General features: G+C 40.6%; 1 protein-coding gene across 1 annotated transcript in view; it reads left to right on the forward strand.

Annotated features, from left to right (window-relative positions):
- The window catches only part of LOC118406773 (leucine-rich repeat and immunoglobulin-like domain-containing nogo receptor-interacting protein 1), a 61,559-nt gene extending 44,928 nt beyond the window's left edge, over window positions 1–16,631 (forward strand). Inside the window, exon 2 of the mRNA XM_035807088.1 lies at window positions 13,482–16,631. Within this exon, the coding sequence (XP_035662981.1) occupies window positions 13,567–16,074 (2,508 nt within the window). The 5' untranslated portion in view covers window positions 13,482–13,566 and the 3' untranslated portion in view covers window positions 16,075–16,631. The remainder of the gene's footprint in view (window positions 1–13,481) is intronic.
- Window positions 16,632–19,422: the final 2,791 nt, after the last annotated feature.

Consider the following 19,422-nt stretch of genomic DNA (forward strand, 5'->3'; position numbering starts at 1 on the left):
AGCATAGTATACAAGCTCACAAATATGTTTCCACAATTTCAACTCTATTACGTTTGCATACTGCTTCATTCTATCATTGTCAGTGCAGTAGCATACAAAAGAATGTTCCAATCTTAATTCATGTTTTAAGCATGTAAGCAACTTGTATTCAAAACGTACCAATATGCAAGTATCACCAGCATACCTTTATGGTGATCTACTATTCATTTCCTTATAAATTTTCTTAGCAATAAACCATGATTTATTATTTGTTTATTAGACTTTGCCATAAAAATGGAAATGGAGGGGGGAGCAAAACAGGTGATTAATGACTTCTAGTTTTCATTATTTTTTCTTATGTGTTAGGGATTCAAGGTTGAATCTGTTTATCATTTGAACCCTTTTTTCAGAGTATATTTAATTGCTACAACAAAATACTTGTGAATTGCTAACGCAACAATTGATGGCAAATAATGATGTTTTTATAATGCATTGCACATTACAAAACATATTCTTTATCTACAGTAATCTGTAAGCAACGGTAACTGTTAAGATAAAGTTAAACATACCTCAGTTTACAATGTCACACTATTCATTTCCATATAAATTGCTCTTTTATTGTTAACACTACTCTGAATGTCACGACAACGCCAGCCTTTCGCTACACCTGTAGCACCCATCCACCTTAGGCCTAGGAAAAAAATGTTGTGTTTCCTATTTCAGTCCTGAAAAAACAAAGGTCACTTATAAAGTAGGAATTACCTTTTTTTTCAAATCTATTTTTAGACATTGGCGCAAACTCTACTGATACATAATAGTACAGTTAACAAACTTGATAACAGAAATGCATGAAGGGCACTAATAATTTCAATGTCAAACTTTCATTTTGTGCATAACTGTTACAAATCTGTGGATGCATCTATCCTTCATTAGACAGGACAAGCAGTGTTTTTTTTTTTAATTAAATAAAAATACTAACTGGAAACTATGTAACTCCACTGCCCACCCAAAAAAAGTCTAGGGGGTCAGCAGGTTTTTCTAGGGTAGGTAGCTATAGGGAAACAGGAAACACAACATTTTTTCCTAAGCTTTAGGCCACACCATTTTGATTTGTTGTTTTTTGGATTTAAAAAAAAAAATTTTCAAAAATTCTTAAATACTTTAATTGTAAAACATTATGATAACAAAGCCCGAGGACCAGGTTTGTGCCTTGGTGCACTCAGTTTTATGGATCGAATACAGTCATATTCAAGTTTTCCTCCCTACCCTATATTTTTATTATGTTCTCTTGCTGTATTTTTACTTTTGAAAATCCGGGAACCAAAAAATTAAATTGGTTTGGCCTTATATGACAAACCGTGCAATCAATCTATATTGTTAGCCTATCTCAAGCCTGTCAATCACAATTTCCTCGTCCCTTTGCAAAGGCCAACGTGCAGTTTCTCATCAAGCCAAAAGATCAATGGAATAGATTAACAGTTTAACAAACTTAATAACAGAAATGCATGAGATCAATTTTAAATTCAGTGTCGAACTTTAACTTTGTGCATAATTGTTACAAATCTGTGGATGCATTTATCCTACATTAGACAGGACAGGCAGTTTTTTTCTTACTTGAATAAGAAGCAGGCTGAATAAAAATACTAACCGGAAACTAAATATTTTGACTCCAATGCCCCCCCCCCCCCAAAAAAAAGTCTAGGGTCGGCAGGTTTTCTAGGGTAGGTAGGGAAACATTAAACACAATTTTTTTGTTCCTAGGCCTTAATGACAAACCGTGCAATCAATCTATATTGTTAGCCTATCTCAAGCCTGTCAATCATAATTTTGCAAAGGCCAACGTGCAGTTTCTCATCAAACCAAAAGATCAGTGGAATAGATTAACAGTTTAACAAACTTAATAACAGAAATGCATGAGATCAATTAGAAATTCAGTGTCAAATTTTAACTTTGTGCATAATTGTTACAAATCTGTGGATGCATTTATCCGTCATTAGACAGGACAGGCAGTTTTTTTTTTACTTGAACAAGAAGCAGGCTGAATAAATAATACTAACTGGAAACCTGGTGACTCCACTGCCCACCCCAAAAAAAGCTAGGGTTGGCAAGTTTTTCTAGCTAAGGGTAGGTAGGGAAACATTAAACACAATTTTTTTGTTCCTAGGCCTTAATGACAAACCGTGCAATCAATCTATATTGTTATTCTATCTCAAGCCTGTCAATCATAATTTTGCAAAGGCCACCATGCAGTTTCTCATCAAACCAAAAGATCAGTGGAAGAGATTAACAGTTTAACAAACTTAATAACAGAAATGCATGAGATCAATTATAAATTCAGTGTCGAACTTTAACTTTGTGCATAATTGTTACAAATCTGTGGATGCATTTATCCTTCATTAGAGAGGACAGGCAGTTTTTTTTCTTACTTGAACAACAAAACAGGGTAAATAAATAATACTAACTGGAAACCTGGTGACTCCACTGCCCACCAAAAAAAAAAAAGCTAGGGTCGGCAGGTTTTTCTAGCTAAGGGTAGGTCAGGAAACATTAAAGTAACACAATTTTTTTGTTGTTCCTAGGCCTTATGACAAACAGTGCAATCAATCTATATTGTTAGCCTATCTCAAGCCTGTCAATCATAATTTTGCAAAGGCCAACATGCAGTTTCTCATCAAACCAAAAGATCAGTAGAATGGATCCCGCTGACATTCTCTGATATTTCCGTCTCCCCCTGGTGTTCAACCTTTCGCTTACGATCGGTGACATCAATTTTGGAATGTCAAGTTCTACCATATAAGGTGCCATCAGTGTCTGTGTGTCGATGTTGAAGATTAGATATTGTTTTCTCTGATTCCGTGTGAATGAAGCGATGACATGCGTTAGTCCAGGGGTTCAAAGCGGCCCTGCATCTGGAGCTGCTACTTCCCAGCTCTATCTTCGCGAACCTTTATCCGTGGGGCTACCTATATATGTTGATTTTAAAAAAGAAGGTATTTAGGGATATCAAGTTGACAGACATTGGTTTCAAACAACAATTTAAAAAAAAAATATTGCAATTTTTTCCAATTACAGTACTGCAGTTTGAAACCACTAACTGTCAATTCGGTATCCCTAAATACGCTGTTTTCAAAATCGGTATCTATATATCAATTGACCGCAGATATAGGTGAACTACCGTTATATGTTTTATGCAAAAAAAACAGAACTTTTGGTGACTCCGGAAACTAAATTTCCATTGCACCACCTTGATTTGCCGTAAGAGAAAGTCCCCACCCATATCGGGTTACCTGAAGAAGTGAGCTAAGCCCCTGTGGCTGACCCTCCTTCAGGTTGTGTGTCTTGATATTTTCAAGGTCATTGAAGGTCATCATATTCCTCACCTTTGCACACTCCAATATGTCAGAATCTGACTTATTTCCTGTCAGAGTATTCCTCCTAAATTGTGGCTAAACAGTTTGGGGACCCAGTTAACTAGCTCAGTAGTATTACTTCCTCATCAACCTGTTATAGCTCTTGTACAGCTGGTTTATGGAGGTCAAGGTGGGTGCGTTTGGAACCTGCTTTTGGGGTGCTGTGGGAAATGAGGGGATATTTGCATTTCTTGAGGTCGAATGTGCAGACTCGGGGATTCACCCATTGCATTCTGGTTGCAAAGGTTGCCATTTGCAAGTTTTTTACTTTTCTTTCTAGATGCATCAGCAAATTTCAGCTATAATTGTTCCAAACATGTTCTTAAAATGTTGCAAAAGTGTGGAATTAGAGTCCATTCCAAGACACCATGCGGATGTTTGTTGCCATTGTTTAGAATTGATTTTAAAGTTTTGTAATTATATGTCTAGGACATTTGATACTTCAGAAATATTTTTAACAGTTTCAACTTTATAAATATTTCCCTGGTCCTGTAAAACTTTGGAAATATTCATGGTGTGAAATTGGATACTTCTAATGGTTTCTAAATAATGATAACAGCATTCTACCATTATTTACCATTTTCTACCATTTTCTACCATTTTTTGTAAATGGTTCGGTGGGCTGGGAAGATAGCAATTCACACATCCTTGCAAAGTATGGTTGGGTGCCATGCAACAATGGCCCACCACAAAGGATCCACCAGTGCCCAGCAGTGAAGTCTAAAAATACACAGATGCAACAATAGGGCTTACTTTTATGGGGGCAATAAACTAATTCTACCATTTGGCCAGGTTTACCATTTTTTGTAAATATTTGTAAATGTGAAATAATCACAGAGAGGTTTCACAATTATTCTAAATAAAGATATTTTTGTACAGTTACTTTCAAAATGTTTCTAAAATATTCAAAGAAATTCAAATAAATGAGTATTTTCTTAGTCAATTTTTTGAAAATAATTTAATTATTGTGGCTCAGATATTCTTTTATTCAAAATAATTTAGACTAATTATAAATATCGCCTAAAAACCCTCATGGTGTCTTGGAATGGACTCTATATTACCATCCTGAAAAATGAAATTGTACTCCTGGTGTAGAAAGACAAGCAATAATGTTGAGATCAAATTTCCGGTACCAGCGTTTTTTCTGTGTCAAAATTCTGGCAAACATCACCCAAACTTGTTCATTCCGTCTCTGCCATCCACATTGCTGTTTACATTACTTATGTGCCAGGTTTTGAATTCTGATTCAACGGATCTAGAAGAAAGGAAACCATTTTTCTTGCAATGATATTTGTATCTTGTAGTAAGTTGTACAAGTAGTTTTTCTGTGCCAAGATTCCAGCAGACATCACCCACACTTACTTATTCCATCTCTGTCACCCTTGTTCCCATTCACATTAATTCTGTGCCAGGTTTTGCTACTGAGCATCAGTCAACATCCATTGCCATCAGAAGCCACCGGCTCTGTTAAGTTTTGTTCCTGTGAAAATAAATTTTATATCCGGTTTTGGACTTCAATTGAACAGAAGATGGGCAAAAATTTTTACTTACAATGACAATGAGATAAAATTCTCTTGTTTTTGTTCATTGTATTCCGTGCTAGGTTTTAAATTTCAATATTTCTTGTAATGATATTTAGATGAAATTTCTTCTACAAGCAAATATGCTCCCAGACATCACCCATACTTACTCATTCCATCTCTGTCACCCTGGTTCCCGTTCACATTAATTCTGTGCCAAGTTTTCCTGGTGAGCATCAGTCAGCATCCATTGCCATCAGAAGCCACCGGCTCTGTTAAGTTTTGTTCCTGTTAAAATAAATTTTATATCCGGTTTTGGACTTCAATTGAACAGAAGATAGGGCAAAAAAATTTTCCTTACAGTGACAATGAGATAGAATTCTCTTGTTTCTGTTCACATGTATCCCGTGCCAGGTTTTAAATTTTAATATTTCTTGTAATGATATTTAGATGAAATGTCTTCTACAAGCAAAAATGCTCCCAGACATCACCCATACTTACTCATTCCATCTCTGTCACCCTTGTTCCCGTTCACATTAATTCCGTGCCAAGTTTTCCTGGTGAGCATCGGTCGCCATCAGAAGCTGCTGACTCCTGACGACCTGTGTCTGACAGCCTTTTAGTCTATTTGACTTAAAACAACCCGCTTATCAGTCAACGTCATGTTTAGAGTCACGGTTGACACTGCCGCTCGGTGCTCAGAATGTAAAATATGACACGCCGCATAGATCTTATTTCTAGGTGCCATTAATACTGGTGGTTGAAGTATGAAGTTGCGGTAGGGTCATCAGCCTTTTTAGGGCATGAGAGGGTTACTATCCAATTGTTGAATGTTTGCATGAAGTAACTTTGTGAGAAAGGACTACTCTGCAACTCAACACAGTCAAACACTCCTTTTGATTACGGTCATATTTGTCATGGGTCGTCGAATGATTTTGATGTCAAAAAATTTTAAAGCAATCCATTTGTTGCGGAACCACCTGGTGAACAACAAGAATCTAAGACAGCATTTTTTGGTATAACACTGACTGTAAAAATTGCAAGATATTGCAAGAGTACCCATAGATCATGATTGTGCGACAATCACAACTTGTATGTCACTGGGCCTTACAACATTTCATTATCAGTGTGACCTGACAATTAATAATATTTGAATTAATGGACGCAGGTGCAAGTCCTATTTAGTGGTGGAATTTTGGTAACACTCACAGTATGTCTGTCATCTTTTCAATTCAATCTTGAATAGTACATTTTCCAGCTTTTACAAGTAGTACTACGTTAACTCAGATGACAGATAGAAAATATTCATTCATTCATGTAACGCTAGTTCACCTTTATCCGTGGGGTAACCTATATCTGTTGTTTTAAAAAACAGGGTATTGAGAGATAACAATTGGACGAACGGTGGTTTAAAGTTGAAATACTTTCACAATATTACAGTTTGATACCAACGTCCATTGACTTGAGATTCCTAAAAACTCAGTTTTGGAGGAAAACGGATATAGGTAAGCCCGCGGATAAAGGTGAACTATCAATACTGTATACAGTAGTTTTCATCTTTACTGAAGCCTAAATTTAATTTCATCACTCAAACCATGATAAAAAATCCCCGTCCCAAAACCACTTTTAAAAATCACTGACCTTCACCCGGGCAAAATCAATCCATGCAAAATTGCTGTAAGGATGTGGTCTGAGGAATGTCCTCCTAGTCCCCGCTACGCTGACCCCATAACAGCAGCTGGTACAGAGCTGGCAATGATGGATGAAGGCATTATGTTTGGGCGGGAGGGGGTACCTGTGACGGTACAAACCTCGCTGGGATTTGTCAACTTGTAAGGAAAATTCCACCCTCCTTAGCTATCTTTACTTTGAGACCAGCTGTGTAATATGTAGTGTGATTGTTCTTGTACTAAACTGATACTTATGTCTAGCAGGAGGAGGGACCTATGTCGGTACAAACTTCTCTGGGATTTGTCAACTTGTAAGGAAAATTCCACCCTCCTTAGCTATCTTTACTTTGAGACCAGCTGTGTAATATGTAGTGTGATTGTTCTTGTACTAAACTGATACTTATGTCTAGCAGGAGGAGGGACCTATGTCGGTACAAACTTCTCTGGGATTTGTCAACTTGTAAGGAAAATTCCACCCTCCTTAGCTATTTTTACTTTGAGACCAGCTGTGTAATATGTAGTATGATCGTTCTTGTACTAAACTGATACTTATGCCTAGCAGGAGGGGGACCTGTGTCTCTACAAACCTCACTGGGAATTGTCAACTTGTAAGGAAAATTCCACCCTCCTTAGCTATTTAAAGTTACTTTGAGACCAGCTGTGTAATATGTAGTGTGATCGTTCTTGTACTAAACTGATACTTGTCTGGGCAGGAGGGGGTCCTGTGTCTCTACAAACCTCACTGGGAATTGTCAACTTGTAAGGAAAATTCCACCCTCCTTAGCTATTTTTACTTTGAGACCAGTTGTGTAATATATAGTATGATTGTTCTTGTACTAAACTGATACTTATGTCTAGCAGGAGGAGGGACCTGTGTCGGTACAAACTTCTCTGGGATTTGTCAACTTGTAAGGAAAATTCACCCTCCTTAGCTATTTTTACTTTGAGACCAGCTGTGTAATATGTAGTATGATTGTTCTTGTACTAAACTGATACTTATGTCTAGCAGGAGGAGGGACCTGTGTCGGTACAAACTTCTCTGGCGTTTGTCAACTTGTAAGGAAAATTCTTCCCTCCTTAGCTATTTTTACTTTGAGACCAGCTGTGTAATATGTACTATGATTGCTCTTGTACTAAACTGATACTTATGTCTAGCAGGAGGGGGGGGGGGGGACCTGCGTCGGTACAAACTTCTCCGGGATTTGTCAACTTGTAAGGAAAATTCCACCCTCCTTAGCTATTTTTACTTCGAGACCAGCTGTGTAATATGTAGTATGATTGTTCTTGTACTAAACTGATACTTATGTCTAGCAGAAGGAGGGACCTGTGTCGGTACAAACCTCTCAGGGATTTGATAACTTGGAAGGAAAGTTTCTCATTTATTTTGCTTTAGGCTTTTCAGCTGCTTTTTCTACCAGCTGTGTAATATGTTGTATGATTGAACTTGTAAGCTTGATAGTTTGGGCAAGAGGGGACCTATTATGTCTGTTTTCTCTGGGATTTGTCAACTTGTAAAGAAAAGGAGTCTAGAGTTAAGTAACTCATTGTGATGCCTCATTAATTTTGCTTAGCTTTTAAAAAGTGATTACTGTAAAGGTGCGTTGTACTTGTAAGTGGATTCCTAATGCAGGGCAGTAGCAGGGACCTGTGAGAAGGAAGTGCTTCTCATTTATTTTGCTTAGCTTCTGTAATATGATCACTGGAGGGTGCTTTGTACCTGTAAGCTGATCCTAGATGCTGGGCGTTAGGGGGGACCTCTATCTTTATAAATGTCTGTTGAATTTGTCAAGTGGAGTAGAAAGTTTCAGCCTTTGAAAGAAGGATGTGGTCTTCATTTATTTTGCTTAACTTTTTGCTAGCTGTGTAATATGATCACCTTCTTTCCTTACTGCTGAGCTTCTGTAACAGGGATTACTATAGCAGTGCGCACGGTGTTGGTACTGGCAGATTTCATAAGATTGTATGCAATATATAGCTATTAGTGTGCACAAAGTGAAGCACTCACTAACAAGTCTTGGATTTATCTTAACTTGAAATGACCTGAAAGCATGTTAGTAATAAAAGCGATAAGTAAGCGCATGACTTTGTGTACAGAAATGCAAGTACCGTGTAAAATGATCAACTTTCACTCAAAAACCATAAGACTTCTTAAACTCATTATCCTTAAGAAGGAAATTCTGCTCGTTTATTTTGCTTAGCTTTTCAGGACAAACCTTAAAGTTACGTGTTTTTGCACTGGCTGGCAGATTCTCAAAGACCGTAACACAAATTGTTAGAATTATTCACACTGTGCAGTGCAAGCATGTTTGCTTGAAGGATTTCCTTTTTAAAGAGCTCAGAAGGGAGCAGTAACAAAAACTATGACCTCTTCATTCATGCCTTTCTGATTACATAGGCAAAGCTATCTGAACCATGTCAACAGGAATACTTAAAAGCCTACGATTTATGGCATTTTTGGCAGGCCTATAACTTAAACTGTATCTTATCAAAGATATGGCGAGAAATCCATTCTACATAGTTTTCACAAAGACTTCTGCAATAGAAATTCATCTTAGAACCATGTCTGATTCCCCAAACTTAAGGTAATACATAGCATTACATGTACATAGATGTCAGGCTTTGGTTTTGTGGGACCTTATCTGTGGTGCACTCGAAAGAGTACTTGACAATTCATCTTCTATTTTATTTCAAAAAAAAGAACCTGCAGAAAATGCATTAAATTTTCATTTCTCTTTCATTTAGGAATCTATCCAAGCATAAAAAGTATGGTAAGAGTATGGTTTGTTAACAATACAATGGGCGTGCAATTGGGGTGCAGGGATCCCATGATAAAAGCTAGTGATAAGACTATATGCTACTGTATCAGAGATAATACACATAATGGGGGCTGGCATGACTGGACTATCATTAGAGCGATCTAGATGAGGCAGCCTATAGTTCCATGCAATTGGCTCAATATCTTTTACTATCAAAGACATGCATTTTGAAAATAGTCAGTGGTGCAGTATCCGTCAACTTATTGTACGGAAACAATTTTGTGTAACTATCATTTTGTGCAATGCCAAAAGTTTATCCTCCATATATCCAGCAGAAATTAAACATAACTCTGAGTCAAATTTCAACAGGAATGTTTTCATTTGCAATGCAACGCTATTTTGGATAAGAGACATAGGAAGTTGAATTTTTGCTAAGAGCACACACAAATATCCACTTGCACTTGACAAGATGAACAAAAGCGATGAAGAAATATGATTCGCCACGGAATGTTAAATATCACCTGTCAGAATTTAAATGAATCCAAATGTTTCCCACTTTTCTATGGACTCTAATCGATCGGACAGCGGCGCCTCCCGCAGGAGATGTTGTTAGGTTTCTTTGTAGGTGCACAGGAGCGTTAGATTGGCCAATGGTGCCAACCAGGCAGGCCACTCCTATCAAAACCCCTTCCAAAGCTCAGTTCAATAGTCGAAGCACAGGGGAAATGCAGGAAAAACACAGCATGCCTTTTTTTAGTAAGAGAACTAATGTTTGTTTTAGAGGATCTGATAACTTCCCTTATCGCCAATTAGAGAATGTTTGTTTGAAACTTTATTTATTCATGAGAAGCTCAAATTGGCCAGCAGGCCGCTTTTCATTGAGGTCATGGGCGAGGTATACGTAATGAATCCAAATGTTTCCCACTTTTATTTGGACAGGAGATGTTGTTAGGTTCCTCTGTAGGTGCACAGGAGCGTTAGATTGGCCACCGGTGCCGCCCAGGCAGGCCGCTCCTATTAAACCCCTGCCAAAGCTCAATAGTTAGGGGTGGGTACCGATACGGTACCGGTGCAAAAACCTTTTTTTTTCTTTAATATTGGACCGGTCCAGGAAAAAACGGACCTAATACCGCTCTCTGCAACCTAAAATTTGACATATCGCTCAACGATTTCTATAGAAAAGAAACGAATCTTTTTACACTTTGTGTGTTTTATTGTCTTCTCGGTCACACTTTTACCTTTTGTATGATTTACCCAGTGTAAAAGCGAATGTTACATATATCCTATCTAGGTCGCAGTGAGAGCGCAGCGCAATCACCATCTAGTGGACAGGGGGCCCAACTTCCCGGCCCAGCACAGTTTGGCAACTTGACCTTGACTTTACCGCATGGAGTCGACACTAACTTCGTGTGTTGATAGCCATCACATTTTCACCAATTGTCTACCAAATGGTGTTGTCCGAATCTAGCCCGCCACGCCGTTACTACCATAATTTCTGGGTGAAAGGACCCTGATTGGGTTGCAGGGGACCTACGTCTTTACAAACTTCTTTTTGATTTGTCAACTGCTGTGGAAAATTCCGATCTTTTAAAGGAGTCAATACTTCAAAGCCCGCTGTGTTATACTACGATCTTATCACAAGGATATGCTGTTGAATCAGATGTATTTGATCTGCATCAAGCAGTTACCAAAGGGGACCTTCACCGACTACTGAGGGATTTTTAAAAGATTTTAGATATATATAACTATTTATGTACACGAAGTAAAGCTTTCTATCAGACGGGGAAGAGTTTAATGGGGTTGCAGGCGGCCAGAGTGAATTCCTGACATTCCCCAGAAATCCATTCACCTTCCACACTGTGTAATCTTCAGGTCTGGATCGATTGGAAACCGCTTTCTCCTCCCTGGGAAAATTGAGTCTAAGTCTACAGAGCGCCACGCATGTCTGGGCAGCACAAATAGAGATGTATGCCCACGGGGGCTTCACTTAGGGATAGATTGGGTCTTCACGATTCAGGGGTTGAGGCACCCCATTTCTATGCAGGTGACATTCAAAGTCAGTTGCAGCAGACAAACTTCACCTGTGGCTCTTATTGTTTCGCCATTTAGTCCATCCAAAAATGGACACGAATCGGGGCTAGAAATACCTTTTATACTTTTTCTGCATACCTGAACTTTACTAGGTAATATTCAAATCCACCCGCCCCTGACATATTCATCTGTACAACTCGTTTACTATCGTTGGCTTTAAGTATATCCAAAAAGAATGAAGAAACAATTGATGCATGTATGTATCATAAATATCGGCCTCGTAATACCTTTTCATACATGCACAGCTGCACCTGTGCATGTAATGTTCAAAATCAGCTGCCCCTGTATTTATCCACACCACTCATTTTCATTGCCTTTTAGGCCACAAGAAAACAACGTTAAAATATTTTCTGACAGTCTACTTGTATTTTCTTTTGCAAACATTAAAATGGTGCTTCTTTTGGGACTGCTACTGGCATTTAACTCTACTGTTGTAGGATGCACAGATTAAGTAGATGCAGAAGGGTTAGCCTTTAAGGCCTTGACAATAGCCTATGGCTAGTTGGGCTAGTTGGGCCACAGCTGATCAATTAAATAGAAGTAAAATTTAAGTAGACATCAGAAATACTTTCACAACCATAGGCATAGTTTTACCTGTACTATGCTGGATTTGCCTTTCGAGCCCTGCAAATGAAACTTGCCAAGGAGATAATGGGTAACATCAGAGACTTAACTCAAACGTGATTCATCGACCCGAATGGTGAAAAAGTGGAATGGTACAGGAAGAGATGCACGAGTATGTTCTAATAGCAACAAAAATCTCATTGCCATGTGTAAGGTTTATACCTATGCCACCTGCTCATCACAATTACCAGTAGAAAGGTCGCTATTGTAGGATAAACATTTCCATGCTAAGTCGAAACTTGCGGAATGTTATAGAAGATGTTTTAGAAGATGTTTCATTCTAGTGACGCTGAAGAAGAGTGATGGATGTCACTAGAAACGTCCGGAAGTAAATATCCGTTTTTTTATCCAGTTGTAGAGATTGAATTGTATTTGAACATTGCTTACCTGGATGTCTAACCTTCATAAACTTTATAGAAGATTCCTTGAATTTGTGAAGTTTTGGTATGCGGGTAGCTGGCAATCGCTTGAAGAAACACTTAGCGCTAATGCACCCGCAGCTGTCTCCCTTTAAGAGCTAACATTAGTGACGAACGTTTTCTTTTTCGCTCGATAATGACTGCACTTCGTGTGGTAGTGATTTAACCACACCCGGTCTTGGTGCTCAACGAAATGCTGTTGGCACCGGTTTCTAATACTCAGAGATTCGCTCAATGCATTTTCATTAAAGATTTAGATGTATATCTCGAACGGAAGTGTCTATCTTAAACATTATGATATTAACGTACTATCTTTTAATGGATCTTTAAGATTGTTACTTTTTCAACGCAAGCTTTAGTGATATTTTGATAAGGTCATTATCCAAGGTACTTTCCGGTCGATCATTAATGCATTCCAAGTGATAGTTATTTAGTCAAGACCATTCTTTGGTGTTAAAAAGACCGCTACTATAACTGATTCCAATTCATATTTACCAATAATTCACAAGAAGAAAAAAAGTGTCTTCCTTGGTCATTATGATTATATCAATTCCGTTGGATCATTCGATCTCGACAAGCTTTTGCAAAGACTTCCTTTTGGTATGATGATTGCACGCCAACGCACTTGCTGGTCGATAATGCACGCACTTCGTGTGGCAGCAATTCCCCCATGGTCCGTCCTTGGTGCTGAACGAACTGCAGTTATTGCAGAAACCTCTTATCTTGATATAGGCTGATGAAACGCACACGAAGGCAAATACATTCTGCCAGCATTAAGCGTTGCATGCAATCAAAATATCGTTCTTGTGGTGTCATATTCTATTGTAGTTCTCATCAATACCGAGTGTGTACGGCGTACAAAGCATACTGATGGACGCTGACGAACTGCTTTTGCAATAAGGCTTGATTTGTCCGCTTTTATGAGACAATATTCTCTGAACTTTCGCGAATGCCACCGACGTTATTGCATTCTAACTGATTGCTTTTTCTCTCTCTCTCTTTATGCACACAGGTCGCATGAGAAGGAATAGACAGAGACGTCGATACTGAGATTACTACTACTACTCCCACAGCAACCAGTCAACCAGCCAACAAACATGGGAATCTGTAAGGTGATCCTGGTCTCCCTCTTGCTGCTTCACTTCGCCGTGTGGAATTTTGCCAACTCCAGTTGCCCCTCCCCCTGCACGTGCTCCACTATAAACGAGGTGGACTGCGGTAACAAGAACCTACAGGAGATCCCCGAACCCCTCCCCACGGAAAGCGAGAGACTTTACCTCCAGAGGAACAAGCTAACGGAACTGGCGAACGACCAGTTCGTGACAGTCACTAGGTTAGAAGCGCTGGATCTTTCGTACAACGCCATCAGCGATATCAAACCTGGGGCTTTCAACGGGCTGACCAACCTCAAGTTTTTGCTGCTTCCTGGGAACCAGCTGGACGCCGCTCCCAGGAAGGCACTGAAAGGGTTGAGCAACCTGCAGAGACTCTATCTCTATGACAACAAGATCCAGATGGTCCAGGACGCCAGTTTTAGGAACAACGACAAGCTCGAACAGCTCCTTCTATCGAACAATGAGATCGGTTACATCACTCCCGACGCTTTTGACGGGATGAACAGTTTGCAGATCTTGCATCTGTATTACAACAAGCTCGAAAATGTACCGTGGCAGTCGTTGCGTGGTTTAACCAGTCTGGTGGAATTGAATCTTCACAGCAACCTGATTCTGGCGGTACCTGCCAACAGTTTCTCGGATTTGCGTGAGCTGCAGAACCTGTACTTAAACAGCAATAAGATTGTGTACATCTCACCTTCGGCTTTCGCGGGGCTAGAGAATTTAAAGATTCTCGGTTTGGATTCTAACCAATTGGAGAGCGTGCCATGCCAGGCCATACAGAGGCTGCGTACTCTTCGTTCTTTGTACCTACAGACCAATAAGATCACGGAGCTACCTGCGGAGTGTTTCGCGGAGTTGAACGACCTCCGCTGGTTGAGGTTGGACGGGAACCGGATTCACTACGCGGCCGAGACCAGTCTGCGCGGACTGACCAGCTTGATGGAGTTACAGTTGCAGCAGAACAACCTCTCGGCCATCCAGGGGGTCGCCTTTACGTTCACGCCGAATCTCCAGATTCTCTACTTACAGGATAACCCCATACGGAATATCACCGTCAACCACTTCCGATCCCTGCCGCATCTGAGCGAGTTGTACATCGGGCCGGTCACCAACATCGCGCCGACCGCCTTCCTGACCTTCCGTAACCTCACCAAGCTCTGGGTGACCGAGAGTAACCTCCACGAGGTCCCCATCAAAGCTCTGATGCATCTGACGAATCTAGAACAACTGGATCTCTCGCGTAACCCGATCCACGTGATCGAGACCAACACGTTCCTAAACCTGACCAAGCTGAAGCACCTGATTCTGAACCACATGAAGCTTGAGACGGTCCAGGAAGGTGCTTTCAGCGGTTTAGGGCTGTTGGAGATACTAGAGATGCGGGATAACAGGTTACAAACGTTACCGGTGAATCTGTTCTCTGCGCTAACCTCGCTACAGATAATAGAGCTATGGGAGAACCGGTGGAGGTGTGACTGTAACCTCCGCTGGCTGAAAGAGTGGTCAGAGTCGGAGTACCACTTCTTCTACAACAACATGGCTTTCCGGGTCAAGTGTAACACTCCTGATCACATGAGGGATAAGTATTTCGCGGAACTTGCTCCCGATGATTTTATGTGCGTAAAACCGTCGATGTATACGCTGAGCTTTAACATCACTGTGGACGAGTGGACAAACGCGGTGCTTCCGTGTAACGCAAGCGGATTCCCTCCGCCTACTGGTATGTGGATTACGTCCAACAACACGCGGTATAGACAAGACGTGGTTGGGCCTGGAGATCGCATCTTTGTCGGGAAAGACAACGTTTTGAATATAACGGTCGCCAGAAGGTTTGATAGCGGTTCGTACACTTGTAACGCGTCCAACCCTGTGGGAAGCGTGAATGTGACGATTCATCTGAAGGTGAACGAGAAAGAACGAGAGGTGACGACGCCGCTGATCAGTACCACGGATACCACCACGCGGAGAGAGGAGACCACGACGGATTGTGACAGCACCACGCGCGGAAAACCTATGCAACCTTCGGAGGAGCGCGTAAGGACTACCATTCCGGCTCCTCCTACCACTATGATCCGCCCGGATAGTCTGAAGGACCCTCACGAGGATCTAAAAACAACGTTAGCACTCATAGGCAGCAACGTGGCGACCATGCTCGGCACTTTCATGATCTTTTGTTTGCTACTGCTCTGCATCAGGGGCTGGAAGAGGAGGAGAAAAATCCGCAAGCTGACCAAGGATTTAACCTACGAGAACGACCACGCGTACAACCTGGACAAGCTGATCCCCATGAACGATATCTGCACACAGACGAATAAACTAAGCGTCATTATTCCTCCAGAGAGGGAGCTGGACCATATACCCAACCACATACCCAAGTGTGTCACGTTCGCGCCGCCCGACCACTGCAGAGAGGACGGCGGCTGCACGATATCTAACCCGTCCACGGAGAATGGAGAGGGGGAGGGGGAGTCCAGTACGTGGCTCTGATGGGAAGGGGGTGGGGGGCTTTGCAAGGGGTTGGGACCGCATGGGTGGGGAATTGAGGAAAAGAGGGAGAGTCTTGACGGGTGCTCTTCATGGAGTATCCACTTGTTGCAAACACCTCTTTGTATCAAAGACTGTACCACTGTCGGCGTGTTACTCTAATCCCGAACTGTACTTCGACTTTGTGCTACAAATACGAACGATTTTGTCACAGAATCATTGAAATTGAAAAAAAAAAAACGTAAATCTGAAATTCACAGATTTTTGTATTTTTGACCTCGTACTTCGTAGAATGAACAGATTGTACTGAAACTCTCAATCAAAAGGAGCGCTTTTGAGTTGTACAAAGACAAAGTACAGTTTGGTTCTTGCAAGAGAATTTTGTACAAATCAGGGTATAAAGTATTAGAATTCGAAAAAAAATGTACAGTACTTAAACAAAGATAAATATTTCCGACAATGTTTTCTATCTCAGTCTCGTTTTTATTTCCACGCTGCATGTGTGATAGCGAATGGAACATCTCGTCATTATAAACCCATTTGTAGGATAAAGAAAAAAAGGGAAGATAATGTGGAACATTGGTAACATTTACACGTTTGTCCCTATTCTCAACGGCACAGTTTATACACGAGTCATACATACAGTAAGGTCTACAAACTCGGCTACGTCATCGATGACGTCATACCCACGTGACTGACGTCTCTTTACACTCAACTTTTTGTCATCTTTTTTTTAATGAAGTGAGAACGGTTTAATTATTATGCAAACACGATGTTATCACCATATTCGATGATATAGGTTTTAGACATTTCTGGTTTCGGCGGTATCGGTTTTCATTACAGATAATTATCATGTTACGTGATCATAAAAGAGATAACAAGTTTAATACTAACGCCTCATACATCCGTGTTTTTATGTAAACAACGATGGGAGAATGAAACGGATCTTGATTGTGTGTAAAACATTTACATCCAGCATGGCAATTTTACCATTGCTCCGATGATTTTCTTTAATTGTAACTGTTCTTTTTCATTATAAGGCCCAGATTTTGGCGATTAACTCACAACCTTTCAAACGAAATCAAACAGAACTTAACGGATAGATTCGCTGTTTCCAGGGACACACATTTATTGAAAACAGTGAAAGCACAAGACCGCCATTTTATGTCCCGTTCCACAATGTACTGTTACGACCGGTTCTCACCACGTATCTTGTTATCACCGAGTGAAACTCCATTCTCATGTTGTAATGTCCCTTTTCTCCATTACGCATTGATTTTACCAACATTGTATGATGGAATTGTAATAAAATCTTTATAACCAAGCGATGAATGCGTGTATACTTTGTCTCTGTATATGAATATTTATGTCATATAAACCTACGTATTGATACCAGTGTAGTCTATTACGGCGAAGGTTTGATTTGAAAGCTATAAAAAGCAACATAGAACATCGCAACAGCACCTTTTTCAGATAGAGCCAATAATTCCCGACCAACGGACATTGTAAAAAGACACTGTAGAAACATTAACACCGTAAGTCTCATGCGTAAAATATGAGGCTTTTGTGCTCCCGTACTGATAGCGTTGGATTTGAAATCTACAATTTTACTGGAAAAAGTCGAGATTCGTTGTCTACTGTTTTTTAAGGGGCTTTTTTTGCTTCAAAGTATTGTACTCAGGTGAAAATTAGTGCCGTCTCTCGGATAGGACGTTAAATGGAGGTCTCGTGTCTAGGGAGAGCCATACCCCGGGCACGTAGAAGAACCTGCCACATGTGCGATGTGGCGGATCAACCCATTCCGGCAAAAATGGGGTAGGGAATCTCCCGAGCAGCCTCGTAACCCCTGCCTCGCCTATTGAGTCAGTGAAGACCAGCTTGCCTAAGCTTGATGTTTCTGACTTAGGGAGAAGAGATGCTGCTACAGTTATCGCTATGGGCCGCTCTTCATCTTCATGATGGTAACATCAGGCCCTACGAACCTGATTTTTAAAAAAAATTGAATTACCGCCTGCACCGCAGCAGGATCGGTCTACGAATTCTTCCAGCTTTAAATTGCATTTTTGTCATTACTACTCCCGCTATTCTCTAGATCATGGCACGATTTGTATGGATCGGGCGACATTCGAAGGTCCTCGTCGACACGTCAAATGTTACGGGATAGATTTTCGGATGAAAAATACAATCAAGTCGTCTTGGCCCATTTGACCAATTGCTGACGTCACGTATCCGTAAGATCACGTGTTAGTAAGATCATGTTTCTAAGTATAAGCACGTCACCGGAACGTACTGCGCTTGCGCGAAAAGTATAGACATGCTAAACCTTGCTAAACCCCCGGTTTACTAAAGGGCCGCATTTAAGAAAGTACGTGCGTATATAAGGGTAAAATCCCGTGTACGTTTTGCATGAAACCATGTCTCTAACATATACTGTGCAACAAGCGGGATTTCAATGCAACGTTGACCAAACCAAGCCCCAAAACACCAGGGTTCGCGCAGGCGCAGTACGTTCCGGTGACGTACTCTAAGTATACAATTTTGTATACCACTGCTTTACTCTGTTTGCAATTAGCCTTCGGATATGAACTTGTAATTAAGGTATTCCGATATTGTCACTTTTGGCAATGTTCATCCACGTTTTTCCTCTGGCATCTCAAGGTCACGTTCGACTCCCCTGGGCTGGAAAACTTGATTAGGCTCAAAATTGACGCAGTATCTATTATTGAAATGTGAAACCGTCCCGTTTTGCAGAGTCAGTTCGATGACACCGGCATGATGTGGCCCTTAACTTTGCCATGAGAGATTTTCATAAGTGCTTGCTTTGCTGATGCAAGACCTGTTACTGGTCATTACTGGTCCTTAAATGTTTAAACAGCCGCTAGAAATGATGCGTCTTACGATAAGGTCATAATAACGGCATCAGGACAACTCGGCCCATTGCAAATATGGTCAACTCGGCCCAACGCCCTGGTCAACTCGGTCCAATGCCCTTTGCTTGATAACATTAATATTTCGACAAACAAGGATATAAAAAGGAGTGACATACATGAAAAGAGCATTAGGGAAGGTCTTTACCTTATAACACACAGTTCCGACAGTCAATGGTAAGATTCTGTTTATAGATGAAGGTTAAACATACAGGAAATAAGATACGCCAAATAGCAGTTGATTGCGTTGTGTGTGGCCCAGAGCTAATGAAACAAAGATGGGCACCGCCCTATGCGCCATCTTGGCGCGGGAAGGGTTTAATTTTAACTAACTTAAATAGCAGTTACTATAGCAAATTGATATGCTTTTGGAAACGGTCAGACGTTTGAGGTAGAATCCACTGCTTTTCACTGACGAACGGTA

Source organism: Branchiostoma floridae, chromosome 19, assembly GCF_000003815.2.
Source record: "Branchiostoma floridae strain S238N-H82 chromosome 19, Bfl_VNyyK, whole genome shotgun sequence".
Taxonomy (NCBI): domain Eukaryota; kingdom Metazoa; phylum Chordata; class Leptocardii; order Amphioxiformes; family Branchiostomatidae; genus Branchiostoma; species Branchiostoma floridae.